A 24,520-nucleotide genomic window follows, 5' to 3' on the forward strand; every position below is an offset into this window, starting at 1 on the left:
TTGCCAAGATCGCTGGTAAAATGGTTGGATCACTCCACCGCTCCACTAAGTATCTCACTGCCGATGCAATTCTCTATCTGTATAAGAGCCAGATGTGCACCACAATAGAGTACTGTTGTTACATCCAGTGAGGAGTTTCTTGGTGCGCCCTATCCTGCCTTGATTGAGTTTAAAACTGGCTTCGAAAATTAGTAGGCGATGCCCTTTTCTTTTTCCTGCAACCTCTTCCCCACAGAGGAGACGTTGCCAGCCTGTCTCTGTGCTACCACTATTTTCATGGCAAGTTCTGGACTGAACTCCAATCTACGGTCTCCCCCTCTTGCCAAACTTTCACAGAAAACACTCAACTAGCTACAACCATTATATATGATTTTCCCCCACTCTCTATCATTGCCTAAATGTAAACACAGATTCCATGAACAGCTGGTGCTACCAGATCAGGCTGTCTGAAGATCTTGGGTTCCGGAGACAAAACGCATCTAACATTGATGCCTTTTGTTTTCTACTTTCTTTTGCAAAACTTAATTCTGTTTTGCAAAACTTAATTCTGTTTTGCAAAACTTAATTTTGCAAAACTTAATTCTGTTTTGCAAAACCAAAAACAAAAATAACAACCCACCCTTTTCCCCCTTTCCCATTTCCCCTTTCTCTTTCTATCTCCCCCACTTCCTGACTGATTTCCTAACTTAAAATGTACCAAACATTAATACTGTAATCCTTTTCCTCTCTCATTGCAAAACTCATTCATGTTCTGCAGAGCAGGAAACAAAAACGATAAAATCCACTATAAAACAACCAAACCAAACACTACAAACTAGCGATTGAAGATACAAAAATCTTAAAGAAAAAAAACCTTCTACAAAATAACATTGGATGCAACATAAATACTTTTTCCAAAATAAATGGATTCAGCATTAAAGAACCCAAAAAGGGTTGATATGCCGTAAAACAACGAAACCAAACTCTACAAATAAATATTTGAAGATATAAAAACCTTGAAGCATAAAAACGCTTCCCAAAATAACTGGATTTGGCATTAAATAACTCGGAAAGGTTGAGATGCTGTAAAACAATCATATATGAAAGAAAGCTTCTTTCCCAGAATTGCCTGCCTTTGGAACACTGTTGAATACATCGTAGCCTTCAAACCTTTTGATTATTTATACAGATGGCTTAACAGGAACTTGTTTACATTAACACGTTCCTGTTAAGCTATCTACATAAATAATCAAATTCTATCCAATTTCCACCATTATTACAGTGATTGCTAGACCACCACTTTACATTCATTAACCCTTATCCCCGAGTGGCCTTTGGACCTTGATGAGTGGTGACTCCCAAGTGTTAAAAAAAAAAAAAAGAAAAAAAGGTTTGATTGCTAAAGTTTTCAATTTGGATATTTTTTTTTATGAAGGACGACTAAAAACTCTGTACTTAGCATATTATTTGGATTCACTGGACTTCTGTTCTCCTCTCCAGCGTCATTTTCACAACATTTTGGTCGATGTAACCTCCGACCTTCTTCAGTTGTATCTTAACGAACTTGGGAATGTTTTTGTCGAACTCTGAAATTTGGACGGAAGTTCAAACGGAGGTAGCATGCTCTCGTTCTGTCAGCCATGACTGGATAGAGGTTCTAAGTAATTTGCAATTGCATTTTTTGGTCGCCCACACTGAGAATTAAACCTTCAACCTTGCAAAGACCTGTTGTGCAGTGGTTAGAGTACTTGAAAAAAATCAATTGTGAAAGTAACCTTCTCCTGAAATTATACCCCCCCCACAAAATGATGCTTGAGTTATCTCAAGTTAAAAATGAAAGGAATTTCACTATATCTGTTTAGTTTCACACACTAGGCTGGTTTGTGATATTTACATACATGTCTTTGACAATTGTGATCAGCATTCAGTCTCATGACGTTTTTAGGAATATGTTCAGATGTGAAGAGTCTGATTTGCGAGGTCAGGTGGGTGCATCCCTTAAATGGTAAAGTTTTAAAAATAATTTGCTTATGTTACTCACCCTGTTGCTGTAAATATATATATATATTCCCAAATTTATATTAATCGGTTCATAGAAACTATAAGATAAAAAAAAAACTATATTGAATATCAGATCAGTAAGGAAAGAAGAGAGAAAACCATCTTTAGGTTGTGTCATTTCGAAGCTAAATGCTTCTCATCAGAAAAGATGAAGGACCAGCATTATGGTAAATATAAAGAAAAGCTGGCTTAAGAACATTTAGATTAGAAATGAAGGAAGTATATATTAAGATAGATTGAAGAATATAAATATATATCATCAAAAGGCAGTATGGAGAGAGCCTAATCTCAGCTGAATGTCTGCAGCGACTTCGAAAAGACAAGCAAGAGGAGGCGACAAAACTAAATAAATAAAAAATAAAGGAAGACACGGTCCCGATGTCGTGCGACAGGAAGAAAGACTCAGAATAGCGATACGAGGAGGCCAAAAATACTTTGCTGACACCTCAGAGCCAAACGTTGACATCCGAGCTACAAATAAAGTGATTGCTCAGACGGTGATGACGACTGTAAAGCAGTTCCTTCAAATGTCGGCAGAAGCATTTTTGAAAGTTTCTCTTCTGCTATGAACTAAGGTTTGTGCAGTTCGTGTTTTGTCAAAGGCAATTGAACGTGGAACAGTCTCTCTGCACTTTTCTTTTTTCCAGTCATACATATGCGTATTATAAGCTGTTAAATAAATGCTTAGTTTATTGGTTGGCTTTATTGCTATGTTTAATTTGTTGATGTTTCCCAGGTTATGTAATTGTCAAACAGAAGGTACGAAATTACACCATTTTCATGTGTACTCGGTGATTTTTAGAAAGCCAACTTTTCTACTTTTCTGTTTGATTTTATTTGTTCTTGATCTGTTGTGATAACTGAACTGTCTATATTCTTGTTTTATCTAAAGCAAGTGTTGATATGAATCAGAATTCAACAAAGCAGAAAGTATGGCATGGAAATTGACCCAGATTACCCTATATATATATATATATATATATATATATATATATATATATATATATATAAAGCTGAACGTCTGTGTGTGTGTGTCTGGTCACCAATAGGATCCTATATGGTCGACTATTATAGAAAACTGATCACATATAATGATAGAAGATGCATCGAGACACAGGAATGGGTATGTTTGATCTGGCATAATTATGATTCATTAAAATTTTGGGGTCTGGGGTTTTGGGGCCTAGTCTACAAAGTAGGGAAATAAAAATTAAAAAAAAAAACGTTTACAAGTTTTTTGATATAGATGTACATAGTAATGCTTTAAGTATGTTTTAACTAAAATAGGGATGATATAATAAAATTGTGGGGTCTGCGTTCGCGCCTGGCCTCCATAGAATCGAAATAGGCACAAAATTTAATAAAGACTTTTCATATCTATCTGCATAAGTATACTTTGATAATTATGTTTCAGTTTGCAGAAATATGGTATAATAAAATTATAGGGTGTTCGTTCGCGGCTGACCTCCATAGAATGTAAACATGTCACAAAGTTTAACAAGTTTTTTTTTTTTTAAATATAAATCCACAGAATATTATGATAAGTGTTTCAGTGTGAACAGGTATGGTATAATAAATTATGGGGTTTATCGATTTTATTTTTACTTTCATCATATTTTACTTTCGTTTTGATACCCCCAAACTCGAAGCTATCTCTTTACAACCCTTCCTTTTCATTACCTATCATACTTTCATAAATCAATGTCCATTTTCTGTAGACTATTTTTGAACCCAGTCAACGACGGGTAAATTTGCTGCTGCTGTGTGTGTGTGTGTGTGTGTGTATATATATATATATATATATATATTAGTAAACCCCTGGATACGATGAGCCCAGGTTACGATGTGGAACATGTTTTTCCGGCACCTGGTTACAGTATTTGTCCCGCCTTATGGTGTTATTTATAATGTCATTTGATTATATACATGTATATTATATACTGCACTGTATTTTGTTACTAATTTTTAATGCCGTATCCCGGGGTTCCACTATGTGTGTGTGCGCGTGTGTGTGTATATATTGGCCTTTCGATTAAGATTCAAGTGGAGTACCTGTTCTAATGCCACATTTAAGATAATTTTTCTTGATCAATCTAAAGGGAAACCTTTGTATACTATTTTTACAACTGCCAGAGTGCCCCTTTTGTGTGGAGCTGGTTTTCACCCACATTAAAAATGACTTTGTGTCGCATTTTGCTTTCGTGGGGAAGCAAATATATATATATCTATATCTATATATATATATATCTATATATATATATATATATATATATATATATATATATATATATAAAAGTGAACGTGTCTGTCTGTCTGGCTGTCTATGTACCTTTCCCTACGCAATAACTCTGTCAATTTTTAGTCTATAGACTCGAAATTTGAAATACCGGGTACTGAGATTTGGGAAAATCGATGTGACGGGTGTCAGCCAGAAATTTGGCTGTTAAGGGGTCAAATTTCAACGATTTGACCTTTAAGAACTCTACCAAACTCCTCCGACAATTTTGGGTCTAGACACTTGAAATTTTAAATATAGGTTTCTTGAACATAGATCTAACTTAATAAAGTGATTTGAGCCCGAAGCTATAAATTTTAAGGGGCTATAATAGGGGTCAAAGTTTTAAAAAATTAACCTTTTTGTTTTTTTGCTTTTTTTGCACAGCATACACCTCCAAACACCCGAGCAACGCCGGGCACCCCTGCTAGTATATATAATATATATATATATATATATATATATAGAGAGAGAGAGAGAGAGAGAAAGATGTGTGTACAGATGTATATGTATATTTATGTACATAATTGTTTGAAAAACTTTATTTTAAAAATAGACACAAATGAATAGCACGTAACGATTTATAGTTTCTCACTTCCATGCAAGTTCATCCCACCAAACAAGTTTCCTCCGTTTGTTTCATTTTTTTATTATTATTACAATTTACCTTAAGATAATTTATAAATGGTTTTGTTTGTTCTTCCGGGGAAACATGTTCGTTTCATCCGAGTTGATGAGACACAGTATTCGCCGTGAATGTTAAATGTCAACCAATCGCATATTTTCCGTCCATTCATACGAATTGACTCGATTGACACAATATTTGCGGAAACCAACAAAAGAAAATGCAGTTAAACAAGTTCTGCTCTTTAATGCCAACAATCGATGATATATTACGAATGATGAACTTGACGGCCAAATTTACCATATATCATTGGAATGCGTTGTTTACTTCGTCTTTCAAGCAACCTGAATGACCTGCTGTTTATCTTTACTTTCGCTGGACATTATTTCGATAGCGAAATGGCTATTTTCTCTTTCTACATTCCGCCATTTCTCTACTTCGACCTGTCTCTCAGACTTTCCCCCTTCTGTCTCTCTCTCTGACTTTTTGCCCCCCTTTCTCTCTCTCTCTCTCTCTCTCTCTCTCTCTCTCTCTGTGACTTCTTGCCCCTCTGTCTCTCTCTCTGTGACTTCTTGCCCCTCTGTCTCTCTCTCCGTGACTTCTTGCCCCTCTGTCTCTCTCTCTGTAACTTCTTGCCACTCTGTCTCTCTCTCTCTCTCTCTCTCTCTCTCTGACTTCTTGCCCCTCTGTCTGTCTCTCTCTCTGACTTCTTGCCCCTCTGTCTGTCTCTCTCTCTCTGACTTCTTGCCCCTCTGTCTCTCTCTCTCTCTCTCTCTCTCTGACTTCTTGCCCCTCTGTCTCCCTCTCCGTGACTTCTTGCCCCTCTGTCTCTCTCTCTGTAACTTCTTGCCACTCTGTCTCTCTCTCTCTATCTGACTTCTTGCCACTCTGTCTCTCTGTCTCTGTCTCTCTGACTTCTTTCCCCCTGTCTCTCTCTCTCTCTCTGATTCTTTCCCCCTGTCTCTCTCTCTCTCTCTGATTCTTTCCCCCTGTCTCTCTCTCTCTGATTCTTTCCCCCTGTCTCTCTCTCTCTGATTCTTTCCCCCCTGTCTCTCTCTCTCTGATTCTTTCCCCCTGTCTCTCTCTCTCTGATTCTTTCCCCCTGTTCCTCTCTCTCTCTCTCTCTCTCTCTGATTCTTTCCCCTGTCTCTCTCTCTGATTCTTTCCCCCTGTTCCTCTCTCTCTCTCTCTCTGATTCTTTCCCCCTGTCTCTCTCTCTCTCTCTGATTCTTTCCCCCTGTCTCTCTCTCACTGATTCTTTCCTCCTGTCTCTCTCTCTCACTGATTCTTTCCTCCTGTCTCTCTCTCTCTCTCTCACTGATTCTTTCCCCCGTCTCTCTCTCTCACTGATTCTTTCCCCCGTCTCTCTCTCTCACTGATTCTTTCCCCCGTCTCTCTCTCTCTCACTGATTCTTTCCCCCGTCTCTCTCTCTCACTGATTCTTTCCCCCTGTCTGTCTCTCTCACTGATTGTTTCCCCCTGTCTGTCTCTCTCACTGATTGTTTCCCCCTGTCTGTCTCTCTCACTGATTGTTTCCCCCTGTCTGTCTCTCTCACTGATTGTTTCCCCCTGTCTGTCTCTCTCTCTGATTGTTTCCCCCTGTCTCTCTCTCTCACTGATTCTTTCCCCCTGTCTCTCTCTCTCACTGATTCTTTCCCCCTGTCTCTCTCTCTCACTGATTCTTTCCCCCTGTCTCTCTCTCTGATTCTTTCCCCCTGTCTCTCTCTCTGATTCTTTCCCCCTGTCTCTCTCTCTGATTCTTTCCCCCTGTCTCTCTCTCTCTCTGATTCTTTCCCCTGTCTCTCTCTCTCTCTGATTCTTTCCTCCTGTCTCTCTCTCTCTCAGATTCTTTCTCCCTGTCTCTCTCTCTCTCTGATTCTTTCTCCCCGTCTCTCTCTCTCTCTCTGATTCTTTCTCCCTGTCTCTCTCTCTCTCTGATTCTTTCTCCCTGTCTCTCTCTCTCTCTGATTCTTTCTCCCTCTCTCTCTGATTCTTTCTCCCTCTCTCTCTGATTCTTCCTCCCCCTCTCTCTCTGATTCTTCCTCCCCCTCTCTCTCTGATTCTTCCTCCCCCTCTCTCTCTGATTCTTCCTCCCCCTCTCTCTCTGATTCTTCCTCCCCCTCTCTCTCTGATTCTTCCTCCCCCTCTCTCTCTGATTCTTCCTCCCCCTCTCTCTCTGATTCTTCCTCCCCCTCTCTCTCTGATTCTTCCTCCCCCTCTCTCTCTGATTCTTCCTCCCCCTCTCTCTCTGATTCTTCCCCCCTCTCTCTCTCTGATTCTTTCCCCCTCTCTCTCTGATTCTTCCTCCCCCTCTCTCTCTGATTCTTCCTCCCCCTCTCTCTCTGATTCTTCCTCCCCCTCTCTCTCTGATTCTTCCTCCCCCTCTCTCTCTGAGTCTTCCCCTCTCTCTCTCTCTGATCCCCTCTCTCTCTCTCTGATCCCCTCTCTCTCTCTCTGATTCCCTCTCTCTCTCTCTGATTCTTCCTCCTCTCTCTTTAACTTCCTTCTCCTTCCCTCCCTTTCCTCTCTTATTCTCTTCCCCTATTTTCCCTTCTCTCTCTAATCCAATATACAGCGAACATTGTTTTTTTTTCTTTTCATTTTACAAACCTCAGTCATGTCTGCGAAGTCAGCCGAATACACTTTTTAACAAAACCAAAAAAATCATAAAAAATAAATATTTAAAGATATAAAAAAAAATTTGAAAAAACATAAGCATCCCCCCCCCCCCCCAAAAAAAAATCACTGGATTCGTTATTAATAACCCGGGAATTCGTAAAGTACAGTCAATCAAAACAAATCCGTTTCACGTTTTTATGATCGACATTAGAATAACCGGTTATTCATAAAACCTGTTTCAAGCTCTAGTCATAATGTTCTGCAAGAACTCTGACGCCACATGCATGGTCACCTGTGAATGCAAAGCTTCGTTGGACAAATAAAAAATATACTAACAGACAATTCATTATATAAGATTTTCGGGGTTTGTATTACTGTACACATAGATTCGAAAAAGTTGTCAAAAAACAAATATAGAACAAATAAATGTTATCAAAGGCAAGATAAGTAACTTTTCTACCTAACTGGATATATTTTTTGTGTTTTTATTCAGTGTAACATGTTTATTCAGCTCGAAAAACATGCAGTGTTTACCGATGTATTGGAAAATTCAAAATGGCAGCCGACTCTCTCTCGGAGAGGGTACGTTTGGGAAAAGGTATTATAAATAATAAACTAGACAAAATACTGTTAGAAATTCGCTCAATATATGTTACCGTGACATAGATTGACATGTATTCGGTTGTTTTCTAACAGTATTTTGTCTAGTTTATTATTTATAACACCTTTTCCCAAACGTACCCTCTCCGAGAGAGAGTCGGCTGCCATTTTGAATTTTCCAATACATCGGTAAACACTGCATGTTTTTCGAGCTGAATAAACATGTTACATTGAATAAAAACGCAAAAAATATATCCAGTTAGGTAGAAAAGTAACTTATCTTGCCTTTGATAACATTTATTTGTTCTATATTTGTTTTTTGGCAACTTTTTTGAATCTATGTGTACAGTAATACAAACCCGATTTTCGTTGCACTGGTATTAATATTAAAAGCTTATATTTTACATTTAAAAATTATTAAAGCGAACTTAATATACTCAGTCTTAAGCGAGCAATTAAATAAAGGTTAACTAATTTGGATATTATCAGGTGATTTGTTTCATTTAACTATTATGCTGGATTCTATTTATGCATAGTTTCTACATTATGTATAATTGCGTAGAATTTAGGATATAGTTGTAGCGCACGAACATGTATTTTTATACATCTATCATCTCTCTACTATTATATAAAGAAACTTTGTGCATGGGAGTTCATTCTCTATGGAACCGTAAATGACTGGGCCGATTTTTTTCGTCTTTCTTTCGGAAATTTCACACAAATGTACTTTAGATATTATATCAAAATGTCTTCAATAAGTATCGATGATCGGGAATAGAAAATCAAATGAAAGAAGGAACAGGCGATTTTGATTAGTCAAAGCCTTATACAGCCAAACATCATTAGTGTATTTGAGAAGATTTATTATCGCACAAGTAGAAAGACCGGACGTACAAAATCAATAGTAGGCTCATTGATATGACAGGGGCGCGTTCAAAATGAATGTTTCTGTTTAGGGCACAATTGAACCATGATACTTGATATTTGCTTTTTAAACTATAATTCAAGCCATTATATAAAATTATTTTATAATTGCACTGTAGAGAACCTACTATTGCTATGTAGACTACAATGTATTGTGGATTGAGAAATATGCGATTTCACTGATTTTGATGACACAATATGGAAGGGAGAAACATTCGTCGAGTCTCATTTATTTCTGGTCAACTTCGAGTCTCTCTGTGTTACGTTGTATCATAAAGGGGGATCGTATGTGATCGTCTAATCAGTGTTAATGTTGTGTGATCGTGTAGCTGCTCTTTCTATTTAATGATATGTTCATATGCCGTTGTGTGTGTGTATGTGTGGTACATGTATTTTCAACATACCTTCTGCGTCTTGGAGGTTGGTCCATCTGGAAACATCTCGTGTCTTGGAGAGGAGACGGTACCTGTTTTGGATGAAGGTTTATTCACTTCAACATGTTGAATTTGTTTTATAGTTTTGATATAATGGACTGATCCAACACCCCTCAAATGAATGGACTGTTACGTCTATAAAAAGACGAGCAAACTATCCTCACGTGGGAGACAGAATTAAGTACTAAGCTGTCAATGGACGCTTAGAAATGTGTGTACCTTTTTACCTAAATAAACCCTTTCTGTACAACCCCAGTAATGACTTGTTATTCATAATAATCTACGATATAACAACTGGCGACGAAGTATTCGAACGAAACTCACTAAAAAACAAAGCGAAGGAATAAGCACACAAGAAGATTAACGAGCATAAAACAAAAGAAATCCAAAGAAGGAAGAAAAAAGAAAAACTTCGACAGAGCCAACATTTAAAAAGTAGGTGTTTCAGTCGGTTACGTTCCTAAAAAAAAAAAAAGAAATTGACATTTTGAAACGAACATTTTTTTTGAAAAGAATATTTAAAAAAAAAAAAGGAGTGTCCATTTCAAGTTTTATTCGGCTGGAAGTGTTTTTTTTTTTTTTCTTCTCTTCGGAAGGACATTGTGCTTTTAATTCATTGAATTTATAGGACATATGAGTTAATCTTTTGTTTAATTGTGTGGTTTTGTGAAAAAAAAAAATTTTTTTTTTAACATGGAGCAATTAGCGGAATTCACTAGAACTATGCAATCGGCATTGTTTGCTCAACAAAAACAAATGGAATTACTTCAGAAGCAGCAGTTGAAGCAATGCGAAATACTACAGAGTATTTTAACGCAGCAGAAAGACTGTCGTTTCACTCCTGAAGGAATAGCAAATTCTTTATCCGAATTTGTATACGAGCCGACAAATGGGTTAACTTTTCCGGCATATTTTCGGAGATATGAAAATATTTTTGCTAAGAGATGTCAGTCTTGGACAGACGAAGAGAAGATTATCCTTCTTCTTCAAAAACTTGGATCTCAGGAAAATACAAAGTATACGAATTTTATCCTGCCAAAGAAACCTGAAGAGATTTCTTTTAGTGAAACAATAAAAATATTGTCAAACATTTTCAGTGAACGAGATAGTCTATTCTATACATGTTATAAATGTTTAAATATCACGAAGCAGGAGGACGAAGATTTTATTACTTATGCAGGGAAAGTGAATGCTTATTGTGAATCCTTTAAATTAAAAGACCTCAAAGAGGATATGTTTAAAAGTATAATCTTTGTGCAAGGTTTAACAGCCTCTAAAGATAAGGATATTCGTTCAAGGATATTATCCATTATGAACCAAGACACAGAAATAACGTTACAAAAAGTTACGAAAGAGTGTCAGAAACTGTTAAATTTAAAGCAGGACGATACAAGATATACAAGGACGGGGATAAAGTTTTTTTCAACAATTATCGGGCAGGGAAGAGTTTTTGGGAAGAAGGCATAATCTCAAAAAGAATTGGAAGAATGATCTACATTATAAAAGGTCAGACATTTTCCCACAAAAAACATATAAACCAACTCAGACCCCGATATATTGAAATAGTTAAAAACAATGAAGTACCGATGGAAGTACTGTATGACATTTTTCACATAGAGCCTCCAAAAAAGGAAGCACCAGTAATTGAAAATACAAGTCACTCTCCAAAATCCAAAAATTCGCAAACGCAAATTTTAAGGAGAAGTGAAAGAAAAAGAACTGAATTTTTTGGACAAAGTCAAAAAAGAAAAAAATGGTGAAGCGAAATTCTAGGGAAGAATTTAGCTTGGGAGGAAGGTGATATAATGGACTAATCCAACACCCCTCAAATGAATGGACTGTTACGTCTATAAAAAGACAAGCAAACTCTCCTCACGTGGGAGACAGAATTAAGTACTAAGCTGTCAATGGACGCTTAGAAATGTGTGTACCTTTTCGCCTAAATAAACCCTTTCTGTACAACCCCAGTAATGACTTGTTATTCATAATAATCTACGATATAGCAAGTTTTTATTTCACTTCCCAAATGTCTCGCAGAAGATGGAAAGTGAATCTCTGGCTTGCGTGGTACTCTTGTTCTCGTTTCTACACACGTCAGCGTCCCCCACCCCAGTGAAGGGGAGACGTCTGTGATAGCCGTCCGTCGCCTTCTACGCCCAAACCAAATCTCAATGATTCAGCTAACCTGCTCACGTGACTCACACGCAATCCGATCAGCTGATGTTGACTTCCGGTCAACGTGTCTCAATATAATTTACACACCTCCCTCCCCCCTCTCTCTCTCTCTCGATCCATTCTCTAACACCTGCAAGTGTATATATATATATATATATTTTTTTTTTTAACAATCAATTTTAATACCTTTTTAAATGGTATTTTATTGATAATTGTACCAATATTAACTTCGGTTTAGCTCGATGAGAATTCAGAGCAATATAATTTATATAATCAGAAAAACAACACCTTTTATTTATTAGTACACAATTTTTGTTTTTATTATTTTTTAAGACATGTTATTATATATTTTTTTCCTCCTTAGTCTGACAGCTGTTTCGAAGGGTAAAAAGACAAACGGTTGTTTTAATTATAGCATACCGAATCTTCATTATTTACCGTTCTCTTCAGAGACAATTAAAATCAAATTAATTACAGTCAAAGTTTGTTTTTAAAAACTCACATGGGGATGGAATTTTTTTATCGAGGTTGCCATCTTTAAAAATTTTTCCATGGGATTTTTATATATCTATATTTTCTTTTTGTTAGCCTTATTTTCGTATTTTTTTGGTTTTTTAATTTCTTTCCAATTTATGTATCTAATATCCATTATGTTAATTCTGCATTCTTATTTTGTTTCTTCTTTTATTACGTTTGATTTATTATTTACGAAATTATTTAATTAATTTTTTTAACTTCTTCTTAAGCTAGTAATTTTTTCTTATTTTTAATTACGTTTGATTTATTATTTACGAAATTATTTAATTAATTTTTTAACTTCTTCTTAAGCTAGTAATTTTTCCTTTTTTTTCGTATCTCTTGGGTGTTTACGTTTCATTTTATTTTTTTGGCCGTCTATACATACTTTTTCCTGTTATTGTTTTTTTTTTTTTTTTTTTTTTTTTTTTTTTTTTCGTATTTATTTTATTATTAGGCTAAAATGGTTATCATTATGTACATATTTATTATTTCTTATTCTTATATTATGTTTTTTGTTAATTATTTTCGTTGTTTCCAATTTATAATTTTTAGTGTCAAGTTTACGGTCTTTTCTGATTTTGCGATTAAAGGGAATTAACTCTATCAATTCTTTGTTTCTTATTTATTCAGTCATTAACTTACACCTTTTAGAATTTGTGCATTTACCTTATAATTTAGTAGTCAAAGGGAAATAACTTATTTATTTTTTGTTATTAATCTTTGTCATTTTTGCTAATTTTAATTTTTTTATTAATCATATTATTATTTATTGATCATGTGTATTTATGTTGTGTTCAGGTTTGTTATTTATAAGTTTATTTGCTATTCTAATATTTTTTATTCATTTATCTTAAAACTCGGTTTTTTTTGGTGAAAAGAAAATATTTTTGTTCAGTTTTTTGTCTATCTATTTGTTTACTTATTATCTATATCTTGATATTAGGAACTTATTTTTATGCAGACATATTTGTATGTTGTCTGTACGGTGATTTAACAATGAGCTTTTATCAGATGTTAGTATTTTGTAGGATTTTAGTAAACATAAGGAACATTTGCCTGATTTTGATGGATGATAACTTTTTGCCCTACCTATCACGGACCATTTCAAAGTGTACTCTATGTTTTTGCTTTTTAACTCACGTATCCATTCCCCAAGTGCAGTGTCATTATTATTTTTCTTTCTATTTGTTTCCCTCCTACTATGGTTATTATTAGTATTATTAGTGTTTGCTGTGTTATTTATTATATTTTTGCTACTATTATTGTTTTTGTTAAATGATGAAATATGATTGTTTAGCCGGGTTTTAAACTGAGTGCTCGTACTACCAATGTATGCTTTTATACCTCTATTAGTTTTAACTTCACATTTATATACAACATCTGATACGAGGCAATTTCCTTCTAACGGGCATTCTATAGCTACACGGCAGTTGCATCCACGGTTTTCATTCCTATTATTTTCTAAGTTATTATTATTTGCTTTTTCTATTTTGGCTCTGTTCGTTCCTATTATATTTCTAATTAAATTTGGTGAGGTTGAGTAAGAAATTTTTACAGTGTTTTTGTTTATGATTTTACTTAATTTATTGCTTGGTGGAAAGTTATTATCTATTATTTCATAGAATTCTTTTGGAATATTATTTTTAATATGTATAGAGTATGGGATGTTGAACCATGTTTGTTGCTTCCTCCTATTCTTTCTATTTGTGTTAGTGTTGTTCTCCATTCTTATTGTTTTTTCACGAGTGCTGGTACTTATGTTGTTATCAGTTCTGTTATTTGTTTCTATTTTATTTCTATTTCTATTCATTACTCTATTATATGATATTATATTTACATTTGTCCTAAAGTTAGTGTGTTCAACATTATGGTTCTTTATGTACTGTATTTTTTTATTGTAACCTGATTTTTTTATTGCTTCGTTATAATACTCCCTATTTTTGTTAAATTTGTCTTCATTAATTGATATTTTAGATAGTCTTTTAGATATGTTTGGTATTATTGCAGCTTTCATGGATGGTGGGTGATTAGATCTATTATCAATGTAGTACAATGCCTGGTTAGGTTTGTGGTAAGGTTCATATGTTTTATTTATTATATCTAGGGTAAGGTCCAGAAAGTTAACGGTTTTGTAGTTTTCATTGAAGGTTATTGTTAGCCCTAAATCATTAAATATTTTCTTTATCTTAGTTTTGGTGTTCTTAACTATTCTTATACTACCATTTATGTAAAACAGAGCATCATCACGATATAGCCCACCTTTTAGCTCTGGAATCTCTTCACTTAGTTTCTGCAATATGTATAGGCCTACTACATCAGTTGCCTGACTTGAGTCAGCCGATCCCATCGTGATGTCGAAGTTTAGGTCCCTGTTATTCCTAGTCCAAAGTTTATTATCATATTTTATTATTGATCATCTCGCTAAGTTAACTATATCTGTTTCTATTTTGGTTATGGTAGTGAGAGTTTTTGCAAATGATATTGCATCTTTAAAGAGTTGTGGTGTTATGGAGGGATAGTATGCGTCTATATCGAAGCTAATTAACATACTGTTACTTCTAATACTTATATTTTTGAACCAATCTATTACTTCATCTGAGGATATCCATAGGTGGTTTGTTATTTTCTGTTTAATGTTAGGTATAATTCTATCAAGAATTTTTTTACTTATATTTCCTATGTCAGATATACATGGGGATATAAGCCTAATGCTAGGGTTTATATTAAAGGTTTCTTTGTGGTCTTTAAAAGTAAATCTTGGGGTTAATGGGGTAAATACCTCTATTTTATTGCTAATGCCTATTTCTTCACATATTTCTTTAATGGATGTGTTTATGCTATCTAACTCATTTTTTTCTGCAATTCTATATTTTTTCCTCAGTTCTGTTAGGATCAATTCATTATATTTATTATAGTCTATGGAGTAAATGTTCATAGTTTTGTCTGCAGGTACCTTCAGCATGTCATCATCTTTGATCTTTTTAAATGTTTCATTTATTTTTTGTAGTCTGGGATTCATGTATTTTTGTTTTTTCTTCTTTTTTAAGCCTTTTACCATGTTTAGCATATCAAGTTCGAAATTGTCAAGAGCAGGGATGTTTGGTGGGCTTTTTCTCGTTTTGATTCCATATTTTTTATCAAATTTTGTTGGTTCTCTATTGTTTCCTTCATTTCTTGTGTTACTGTTGCGATCCTGTTGGTTTGTTTTGTTTTCCCCATTTTGGCACCTCATGTTGTGATGGTATACCTTCCATCTAATCCTTTTTATGAATTTTTGAACAGACTGCAGCATGTCCATTGTGTACTTTTTATGGTCCGGTATTGCTACGTTCTTCGGGGAAAATGGTATTTCTTCCTTTGGGAACATTTTGGTCAGTTTAAAGGTTTTTATTTAGCAGCTCAAACTTTTGGAGCAGATTTATATGTATTTTTTTAACAATCAATTTTAATACCTTTTTAAATGGTATTTTATTGATAATTGTACCAATATTAACTTCGGTTTAGCTCGATGAGAATTCAGAGCAATATAATTTATATAATCATATAATCTTTGACTGTAATTAATTTGATTTTAATTGTCTCTGAAGAGAACGGTAAATAATGAAGATTCGGTATGCTATAATTAAAACAACCGTTTGTCTTTTTACCCTTCGAAACAGCTGTCAGACTAAGGAGGAAAAAAATATATAATAACATGTCTTAAAAAATAATAAAAACAAAAATTGTGTACTAATAAATAAAAGGTGTTGTTTTTCTGATTATATAAATTATATATATATATATATATATATATATATATATAAAGTGACCCTGTTCGTGTGTTCAGATGGTCTCTAACAAACTCCTCTCTGAATTTTTGGTTTACACACTTAAAATTTGACATATAGGGAAGTTAGACCTGTGGAAAAATGTTGATCTTGTAAGTAGATGGTAAGGGAGACAAAATTGAAAATAATAAGTGGATAAAACCTGTATATCTGCAAATTTATATTTATTGCTTGAAATCGCTTAATTTTTTAACCTTTCTTATCTATCTTTCAATAGCTCAAATGGTAACAACCAAGGCTGGATAGCTAAATGTTTTGGTTTCGATTCTAGCTGATGACACAGGAGTCATTTTTTTTTTTTTTTTTTTTTTAATATTTGTAATTGTTATTATATATTGTATACAATATAATATTCAATAGACAATTGGCTCTATAGTAATAAATATGAAATCAGCATGAATTAGAATATTTATTTTACGACCGGATTACACTAGTATGTGTGTGTGTGTGTGTGTGTATATATATATATATATATATATATATATATATACTAGCATGGGTACCTGGCATTGCCTGGGTTGACATGAATTTCCGTTTGAAACATGTGTGCTATACTAATCATTTTCATCATGGGTAACATGAACACCCCCACAACAATTTCAACAATAAAAGAACTGATAAAAACATGTAAATGTAAGCGCTCCCAAAAAGAAGTATCTGACACCCTCTCCACCTGATATTTCGGCAGAAGGGATCACTGTCCTAAGAAAACTCAGGATTTTGTGAACCTAAAAAAATTACGGTTATAATGTGCGTTTATTTTTTATTTTGGTAAATGTGTAGTTTAGCGGCGTAAATTATTTGCCAGACAAAAAAAATAAAACTATTTATTTTTATATAAAACACATTGTTAGACCCAAAGCCTGAAATAAAACCAGAAAAAAAATTTCATTTTTATTATTTTTTTTATTTATTTATTATACGAGGCTGCTATATTGCTTTTAAAATTTGGCCTTTCTAAGGTTTGTCAGATTGGCCTTTTTAAGCTTTTTCGTGAACTATGTTTTTGGCCGCCATATTTTTTTTTGTAATGAAAGAATGTAAAAAAAGCCAAAATTTAAACGTGTAAGGCGTTCACATTTAGTCTAATAAAAAATTATAAAAAACATAATTTTTTTTTGTTTTTATTTCAGCCTTTGGATATAATAATGTTTTATATAAAAATAAATAGTTTTTATAATTTTTTTCTGTCAAATAATTTACGCCGATAAACTATACATTTACCTTTATTTTTTGTAAGGACATTTTTTTTACTGGCTTTTTTTTTTTTTTTTGTAAATAAAGGAAATTTTCGATTATCTTTTTTTTTTTTGAAGGGGGGGGGGGGCTTTTCGATTTGCTTTTTTTATTTGTTTTATTTCTAATGTAATCCTCCCCTCCAAAAAAAAAATTGGATTTGTCATATTTTGGGGTTTGTTGTTAGGTGAAAGTAGAGAATGGTCTCATAAAAAATAAGTAAATTTATCGTTATTTTATGTTTCCAGTGTAATCCCCCCCCCCACCAGAAAAAAAAAAAATTGTTTTTGTCAGATTTTGCCCCTCCCTCAATCACCAAACTTGAAAAAATGCTAGAGGTGACATGTCTCGTTGAATGCTTGAAGGCCAAAAAGTGGGTGCTCATTTTATGTTAAATTTATATAGAAAAGTGATCCCACACTCTAACATGTTATTTTATTTTTTTTTCACAATTTATTTATAAAGGCTGTTTAAATGTATTAGGCTGAAAAAAGTAGATGTCCATTTTTTTTGGGGGGGGGTGAAGTTAAACTGGATCACGTCGTATAAAGTTACCTTTTTAATTAGAAAATTAAGTTTGTAATCGATGAAATTAACGCGAAAAAATTTAAAAAAAGTGTAAACTGTGGTATTTAGAGGGGGGGGGCATTTTTTTTTTTTTTTTTTAAAGTATCAAATGACGCTGGATTAAATGGTAAAAATTTACCGATTTCTGTATTTCCGCTTAAGGAATAAAATAAAACAAACAGTTTTTTTCGTGTTTTTTTGTTTTGAATATTTAAAACAATAAAAGCCAAACATTTTTCTATCGATACGGAATTATTTTTCCAGCTAGAAACTTAATGAAATTACCAAATGATATTTGGTGAACGTTTGTTTTTTTTTTTCATGCATAGCATCTAGTGACAACTAACTCTTAAAAAAAATGTTTTAAAAAAGGTCGCTGTTGGAAATATGAATTCCAAAATAAATTAAATTAAAATATATTATCAATATAATTGTTGTTTCAAATTTATTAAATAACAATTTTAAATAGAATACTTAAGATAATTCTCTCGCTAAAAACATTAACTAAGATACCGCTATTTAGTAAAATCGATTATTCTTAATGTCATATGCAAATAAGGTGATCTCTTAATTGTATATTTTTGCAAGTTCATAATATATATACAAATAAATGAAAGATTAAAGTAAGACACATTTTGTATATATTAATCAAATTGTGAACAAATAAACAGACAGGAATATGAATTTATATATATAGATAAAGTGATCTTGTCTGTTTGCAGAACGCTCTCTACAAAACTATTCTGCCAATTTTTGGTGTACAGACGTAAAACTTGATATGTTAGAGATTTAGCTCTGTGGAACAAATTCAATTTAGTTTTTAGCCAATAACGATATCTGCTAAGGGTTAAAATTGAAAATTTGAAACTGGGCAGACTTAAGTCGACCAAACCCGTTACTTCTATGCGTGCACAATTATACATTGATACCTTTTAACAATATTATTTTTTCAGCTCAGATGGTAATGAATAATGCTGGAGGGTTGTACATTTTGGTTTGGATCCTAGCTAATGACACCCAAGTAATATATATATATATATATATATATATATATATATATATATATATATACACATATTCTTTTAACTTAATAAATTACTAGCCTGTGTGCCCGGGTGTTTGGAGGTATGTGTGTTGAGCAAAAAAATAAATAAATAAAATAAAAGTGGTAGTAGGCAGGCAGGCTCGAACCCGTACTGTGAAGGAGAAAAAGAACATGGAAAAAAAAATTGTGACGTCTTTGCCGTTGTGTCCATCACCAAACTGGAAGTGGCAAAAATTTAAATTAAGGCTAGTCAATCGAAAAGAGGGGATGATTTTCGAAAATATCGGCGAAGAAAGCGTAGAAAAGTGCCCAGTTGAGAGTGAAGGAATTAATGTTTTTAGTCAATTTTTCGATACTTGTCGTCTGAAGAGTTGAACTTGAAAAGGATACCGATCTCATGAAAATTTGTCGCCTCTGTCGAAAGTTTTAGACATACATACATACATACATACAAACAGACAGGTGAGATTTATATTATACATCACTGCTATATATTGGGTACAATATAATAGTCAATACAGTATTGGCTTTATAATAATATGAAATCTGCATGAATTAAAATATCATATATATAAGATTATTTTATGCATCGGACAACACCAGGTACCCACTACAATATACTGAGTGCTATATAATAATGAATTAAAAAAATCTGCCTAAATTAAAATATATTTCAGCATATTTTACTATGGGCAATGTTGAGTGGTCTGCTAGTTTGTGAAAAAAAAATGATTTGATTGGGAAATGCGTTTTGTTTAGGAAGGAAATTAATTTGACGGATTTAATTTCCACTGCTTTTTTCACCATCTTCATTATGAAAAAAAAAAAAATCTTTTTAAAAATTATTTTCCATTATTAAAATTTATTAGGAAACGCTTTAATTAACTTTCATCAATTAAATTGACTTGATGAAAAAATTAAATAAAATCTAAACAGCATTTTCAGATCAGGTTAATATTTTATTTATTTATTTATTTATTTTGTTAGTAGACCAACGGCTACTGGTGCAAATAATAACATTGTTAAGCTAAATATTAATTTATTTTTATTTCGGACTATTATTCTCATCTTTATTAGTTGTTGTTTTTCATTTTTTATTGGTTTGTTTATTCACAACGTTTCGGCCAACTATTCCTCTGGCCTTCGTCAGGTGGTAACCGCGACAGATAGGAATTTCGAATCTCCTAACTGCATTCTCAGCCATCACTGCCATCCGTAGTTGTTGTCGTCTCACCACATTTTTGGCCAAATAAACCTCTGGCACGCTTTGGGTGGGATTGAAACCGCTATCTTTAGACAATGTTAATTTGGAACTGTAGATATTCAACGTCTCTATCAACTGCGCCACGGGCCCCGAAGGGCGATCAAGGTTGGATTCTTTGATCTTATAAATCCACGTTTTTATTTATTACCTGTTAAGCTAACTTCAAATCCTGGTATATTGCATTTGTAGTGTTGTGACCTAGCAGTTACAAACACACGCAGGAAAGAAAGAAAGAAAAATCCGGTTCGACATTTTTCTTTTAACATAAGTTTTTATTATTCTTCTGTCTTGATACCAGTTAAAAGTCTCTTTACAATTGTTGTGTATGATGTCTATTTCAAGTAATAAAGACTAATAATTAAATGTCTGCAGTCATTTACTTTTTCCATATAAAGCGTTTGGTCCTGTTTAAGAAAAGGCTTGCAGAACCCCCAAGCCTCACTTATGGAGCCCTGAGGCTCCTTGGAGCCGACTTTGGGAAACCCTGGTCCTCAGGATCCTCAGGTGTTGTTACAGAAACGTCGAATGCTGTCAGTGAAACTGGCACTTACATGATCACAGATTTGACAAATCAGATACTAAAAGAAATATTTGTTCTGGAAGACTTGGATCTTAGTATAATCACGATCTGTAACAAAGGGTAAATGATGGGCTCTGGGTAGTGATAATTACAGAGGATAAAAGTTTATTGATAAGTTTTGAAAGTAATTTAGGGAATAATTGAGCCGCAAATCAGAAGTCAGATATGCAGAAAGGAATGTGGTTCAGGTTTGGCCAACAAATCTTTGCAAGGAATTACTTAGAGCTTCTACCTGGTTATGGCTGGCATCATGAGAGCATGTTACTGTAATGCTCGAACAAAGGAACTGAAATAAATATGGGTCAGCATTTTTGTTTCTTTTTTTAACAAGAGTTTTTATTACTGTTATTGTCCCATCTTAGCACCGCTTAAAAGTTTATCGCCATCGTCCATCTCGCCCGGTGTACACTTTTGTTCTTTGACCTCACACCGGCTGTAGCCAGCTATTTCTCGCCTTCAACTTTACACGTCTACATTCTTTGATGTCAATTTTCTTTCTGCTCGAGCATGTGGTGCATATTTTTCCGTTTTCTTCTTGCACACACTTCCTAATTTGCATATGCCTTTTTTCTTTTCTTTTTTTTTTTTTTTTGCAGCTGCTGCTAATTTTTTGCAGCCAGCTATCCTTCGCTGCTGCTGATATATTTCCACGTGCTGATATGCACTGTTACAACGTGAGCCATGATATGAATAAGATAGACAATGGCCTTTTGTGCTTGTAACTTTATTTAAGGGGATATTTACCCAAAATGGGTTGAGCTGGCTTCTCCCGTAGAACATGGCACCCAGAATAAATGCAGATTTTGCAAGATGATCCATTGTGGCCAAAATAGTGATTGGCAACCAGTTCTAGCACCAGCAATTAACTCTGTAGACCAGAGCAAGGTTTGAAATTGGCTATGATGGTGTTAAAACCGTCTACAGCTGATTTTCGTATTTTATTCTGACAATTATGTTTTCACTTAGAAGCGGAATTCGGAATCAGGAGGCCAGTTTAGAATGTGGAAATAATAACAAGCAGATGATGTGAAAAGCCTTCAGGTGATGACGTAATAAATGAAATAGTTTTAGTTATAGATGGTTTTTTTTTTTTTACATAGGAGTCATCGCATATCAAGGCCCAGAGGCCACTCGTGGATAAGGGTTAATGAGTGTATAGTAGTCAATGGAACAATATCATATTAATCATTAGTAGTGGAAATTTGATAAATTGGATTACTTAAGGGGATGGCTCATCAAGAATTTGTTTACATTGGATTTGAAGACGACCAAATTGTGGTCAGCTGGAAAGCAGGCAAACGGAAGAGAGTTCCACGGGTGTACAATTCTAAGAAAAAAAAAGCTTAGTTCATCGAATCTACGTTTAGGTTTAGGCACAGATAAAGAGTGGGGGAAATTATTCATAGTGGTTTCAAATAGACAAGTGTTTTTCATGAAAGTTTGGCAAGGGGGGGTGTAGATTGGAGCTGAATTTTCATTAGTTGGGTTAAACTGTCAAGTATCGACCATTGGCCGAGTCAGACATGGAATGAGGTAATCTTTTCGATACGAGTTGTAGGGGATTAATGTCAACAGTAGACAATGGTGAAATTGTAACCCCAACAGAATAATTGAAGGAATGAACAACGAAACATTATGAAATCATCAAAATTGTCCGGAGTTGTTTAAAATAGAAAAGATGACGCACCGACTAAAAGTATGTTTGTTGATCCCCCTCCCCTGACAAAAGGAGGGTGGACCTGTAAATCCACGTTTGTCCGTTCATCTGTCTGCACCTTTCTCAATAACTATGCCTTGGAATGTTTTGAAATTTTTCACAAACATTAAACATGATACGAGTAAAAAAAAAAGTAACAAAACTGATTTTCTGAGAAAACTCCAGTATCCTCCTCCCTCCCCAAGGCTGCCTTTCGGGTTAAAATGACTAAAATTGACACTTTTGTGCTTATTAAAAAAAAAATGATGCCTTGGATTTTTATAAAACTTTCTGAAAAGTTGTAACTAACTGATTTCTATATAATTTTCTTTGTCTATACTTTGCGATAACTCTTGGGAGTACCCAAGGGGCTCTTTTAAGACTAATAAAAACACTCCATTTTTGGGACTATTTTACCATATTTGTCCAAAATTTTCTGTATATGTCTATTTAGCAGTTTTGTGTGGTGCTGAACTCAAATTTAAATATTTTAAGGCCTTGGGGACTTTTAGGGCTAAATGAGGGGGAGGGGCAAATGATGGATTTAGTCATGTTCTTTTATTTTTTGCATATGTTAATGCCTAAAACTGCACTGTTTGTTCATTTTCACCAGGATTTGATGTCCCCTGGGGATATTGCGGCTAAATGGGGTGGTGGTGTAATTTTATGCCTCGTTCACTATGCACTCATGGGGGACCATGCATGGTTCATTTGTTTATGTAAAATACACCCCCTTACACACATATGGACACAAACGAGACGTTATATACAAGCAAACATTTTTTTTATGCATACAACTAAATAAACTGTAGAATATTTATATAAACATCCATATTATACAGACCCCACTATATTACAGGAGTATAAAAAATTAAAATTGGTTATTAATCACTCATTTGAAACATCATTTGATAAAGAGACTGATTTTAAGAGGATTACAACAATCTATAAAGTGACTGACTTTACTTTATATAGTAGAATGTCTTTATTAACTGTTTTTGCTTTTTTGTTAAATAAACTTTAAGAAATAATAAAATTAATGCATTTTTAAAGTTTTTTTTTCTATTTTTAATTATTGTTTATCTTTAACTTTTTATTTTTTATTATTTTCATATTTTATAGGTAAGTGTTCGCTGGTGCAGTTGTGTATCAAAATCTGAAGCTGTTGTGTATCAAAGTTTGTATCTTGCAGGTAATGTGATTTTGATGTTGAAGTTTTCTTTTTCATTAATTTTATTTATTGCGGACTATTATCCTCATCTTTTATTTGTTGTTTCACGACGTTTCGGCCAACTATTCTTCTGGTCTTCCTCAGGTAAAATTAATAAATAATACTCATCTCAATGAATTCCAATTTTTTTTTTTTTTTTTTTTTTTTAAATTCTGATTCTTTTAATTTCGCTTTTGTGTTTTATGTTTTTACTAGCCTGGGTGCCAGGCGTCGCCCGAGTGTTTGGAGGTGTGTGTTGAGCAGCAAAAAAAAAAAAAAAAAAAAAAAAAAAGTGGTAGCAGGCAGGCAGACACCAACATACTGCGAAGGAAGAAAAGAACATAAAAAAAGAAAAAGGTGACGCCTTTGCTGTTGCCCCCATCGCCAAACCGGAAGTGACGTAGGTTTAAATTAGCGCTAGTCAATCGAAAAGAGGGGATGACGTTCGAAAATATTGGCAAAAAAGCGACCCCTCCTTGTAGAAAAAGTGCCCAGTTGAAGGTGAAGGAAGTAATGTTTTTAGCCATTTTTTTGGTACTTATCGTCTAAAGAGTCGAGCTTCAAAATGATACTGATCTCGTAAAAACCTGTCGCCTCTGCCGAAAGTTTTAGGCAGACATACAAACATATATATATATATATATATATATATATATATATATATATATATTTACATACATTTAAACACAGGTGAGCTTTATCTATAGATATGCCATTTTATATCTTCGTATTTTTTATTTTATTTTTGGATATATAATGATATTTTATTATCATTTACTTGAAACGTAAATCAGTTTGTATATGGAAATTATAATATATTAAAAAAAATTATTTATATATATAAAAGATTCTCCCATTAATTTTTTTTTTTTTTTTTTCAATTA

The 24,520-nt window shown here is 33.8% G+C and overlaps 1 protein-coding gene across 1 annotated transcript in view; it reads left to right on the forward strand.

Moving 5' to 3' along the window:
* Positions 1 to 23,928, forward strand: part of LOC145247951 (sulfhydryl oxidase 1-like) — a 263,655-nt gene extending 239,727 nt beyond the window's left edge. Inside the window, exon 2 of the mRNA XM_080109596.1 lies at positions 23,549 to 23,928. Within this exon, the coding sequence (XP_079965722.1) occupies positions 23,549 to 23,586 (38 nt within the window). The 3' untranslated portion in view covers positions 23,587 to 23,928. The remainder of the gene's footprint in view (positions 1 to 23,548) is intronic.
* Positions 23,929 to 24,520: the final 592 nt, after the last annotated feature.

The sequence above is a fragment of the Euprymna scolopes genome, chromosome 26, assembly GCF_053919585.1.
Source record: "Euprymna scolopes isolate OS-2025 chromosome 26, ASM5391958v1, whole genome shotgun sequence".
Taxonomy (NCBI): domain Eukaryota; kingdom Metazoa; phylum Mollusca; class Cephalopoda; order Sepiida; family Sepiolidae; genus Euprymna; species Euprymna scolopes.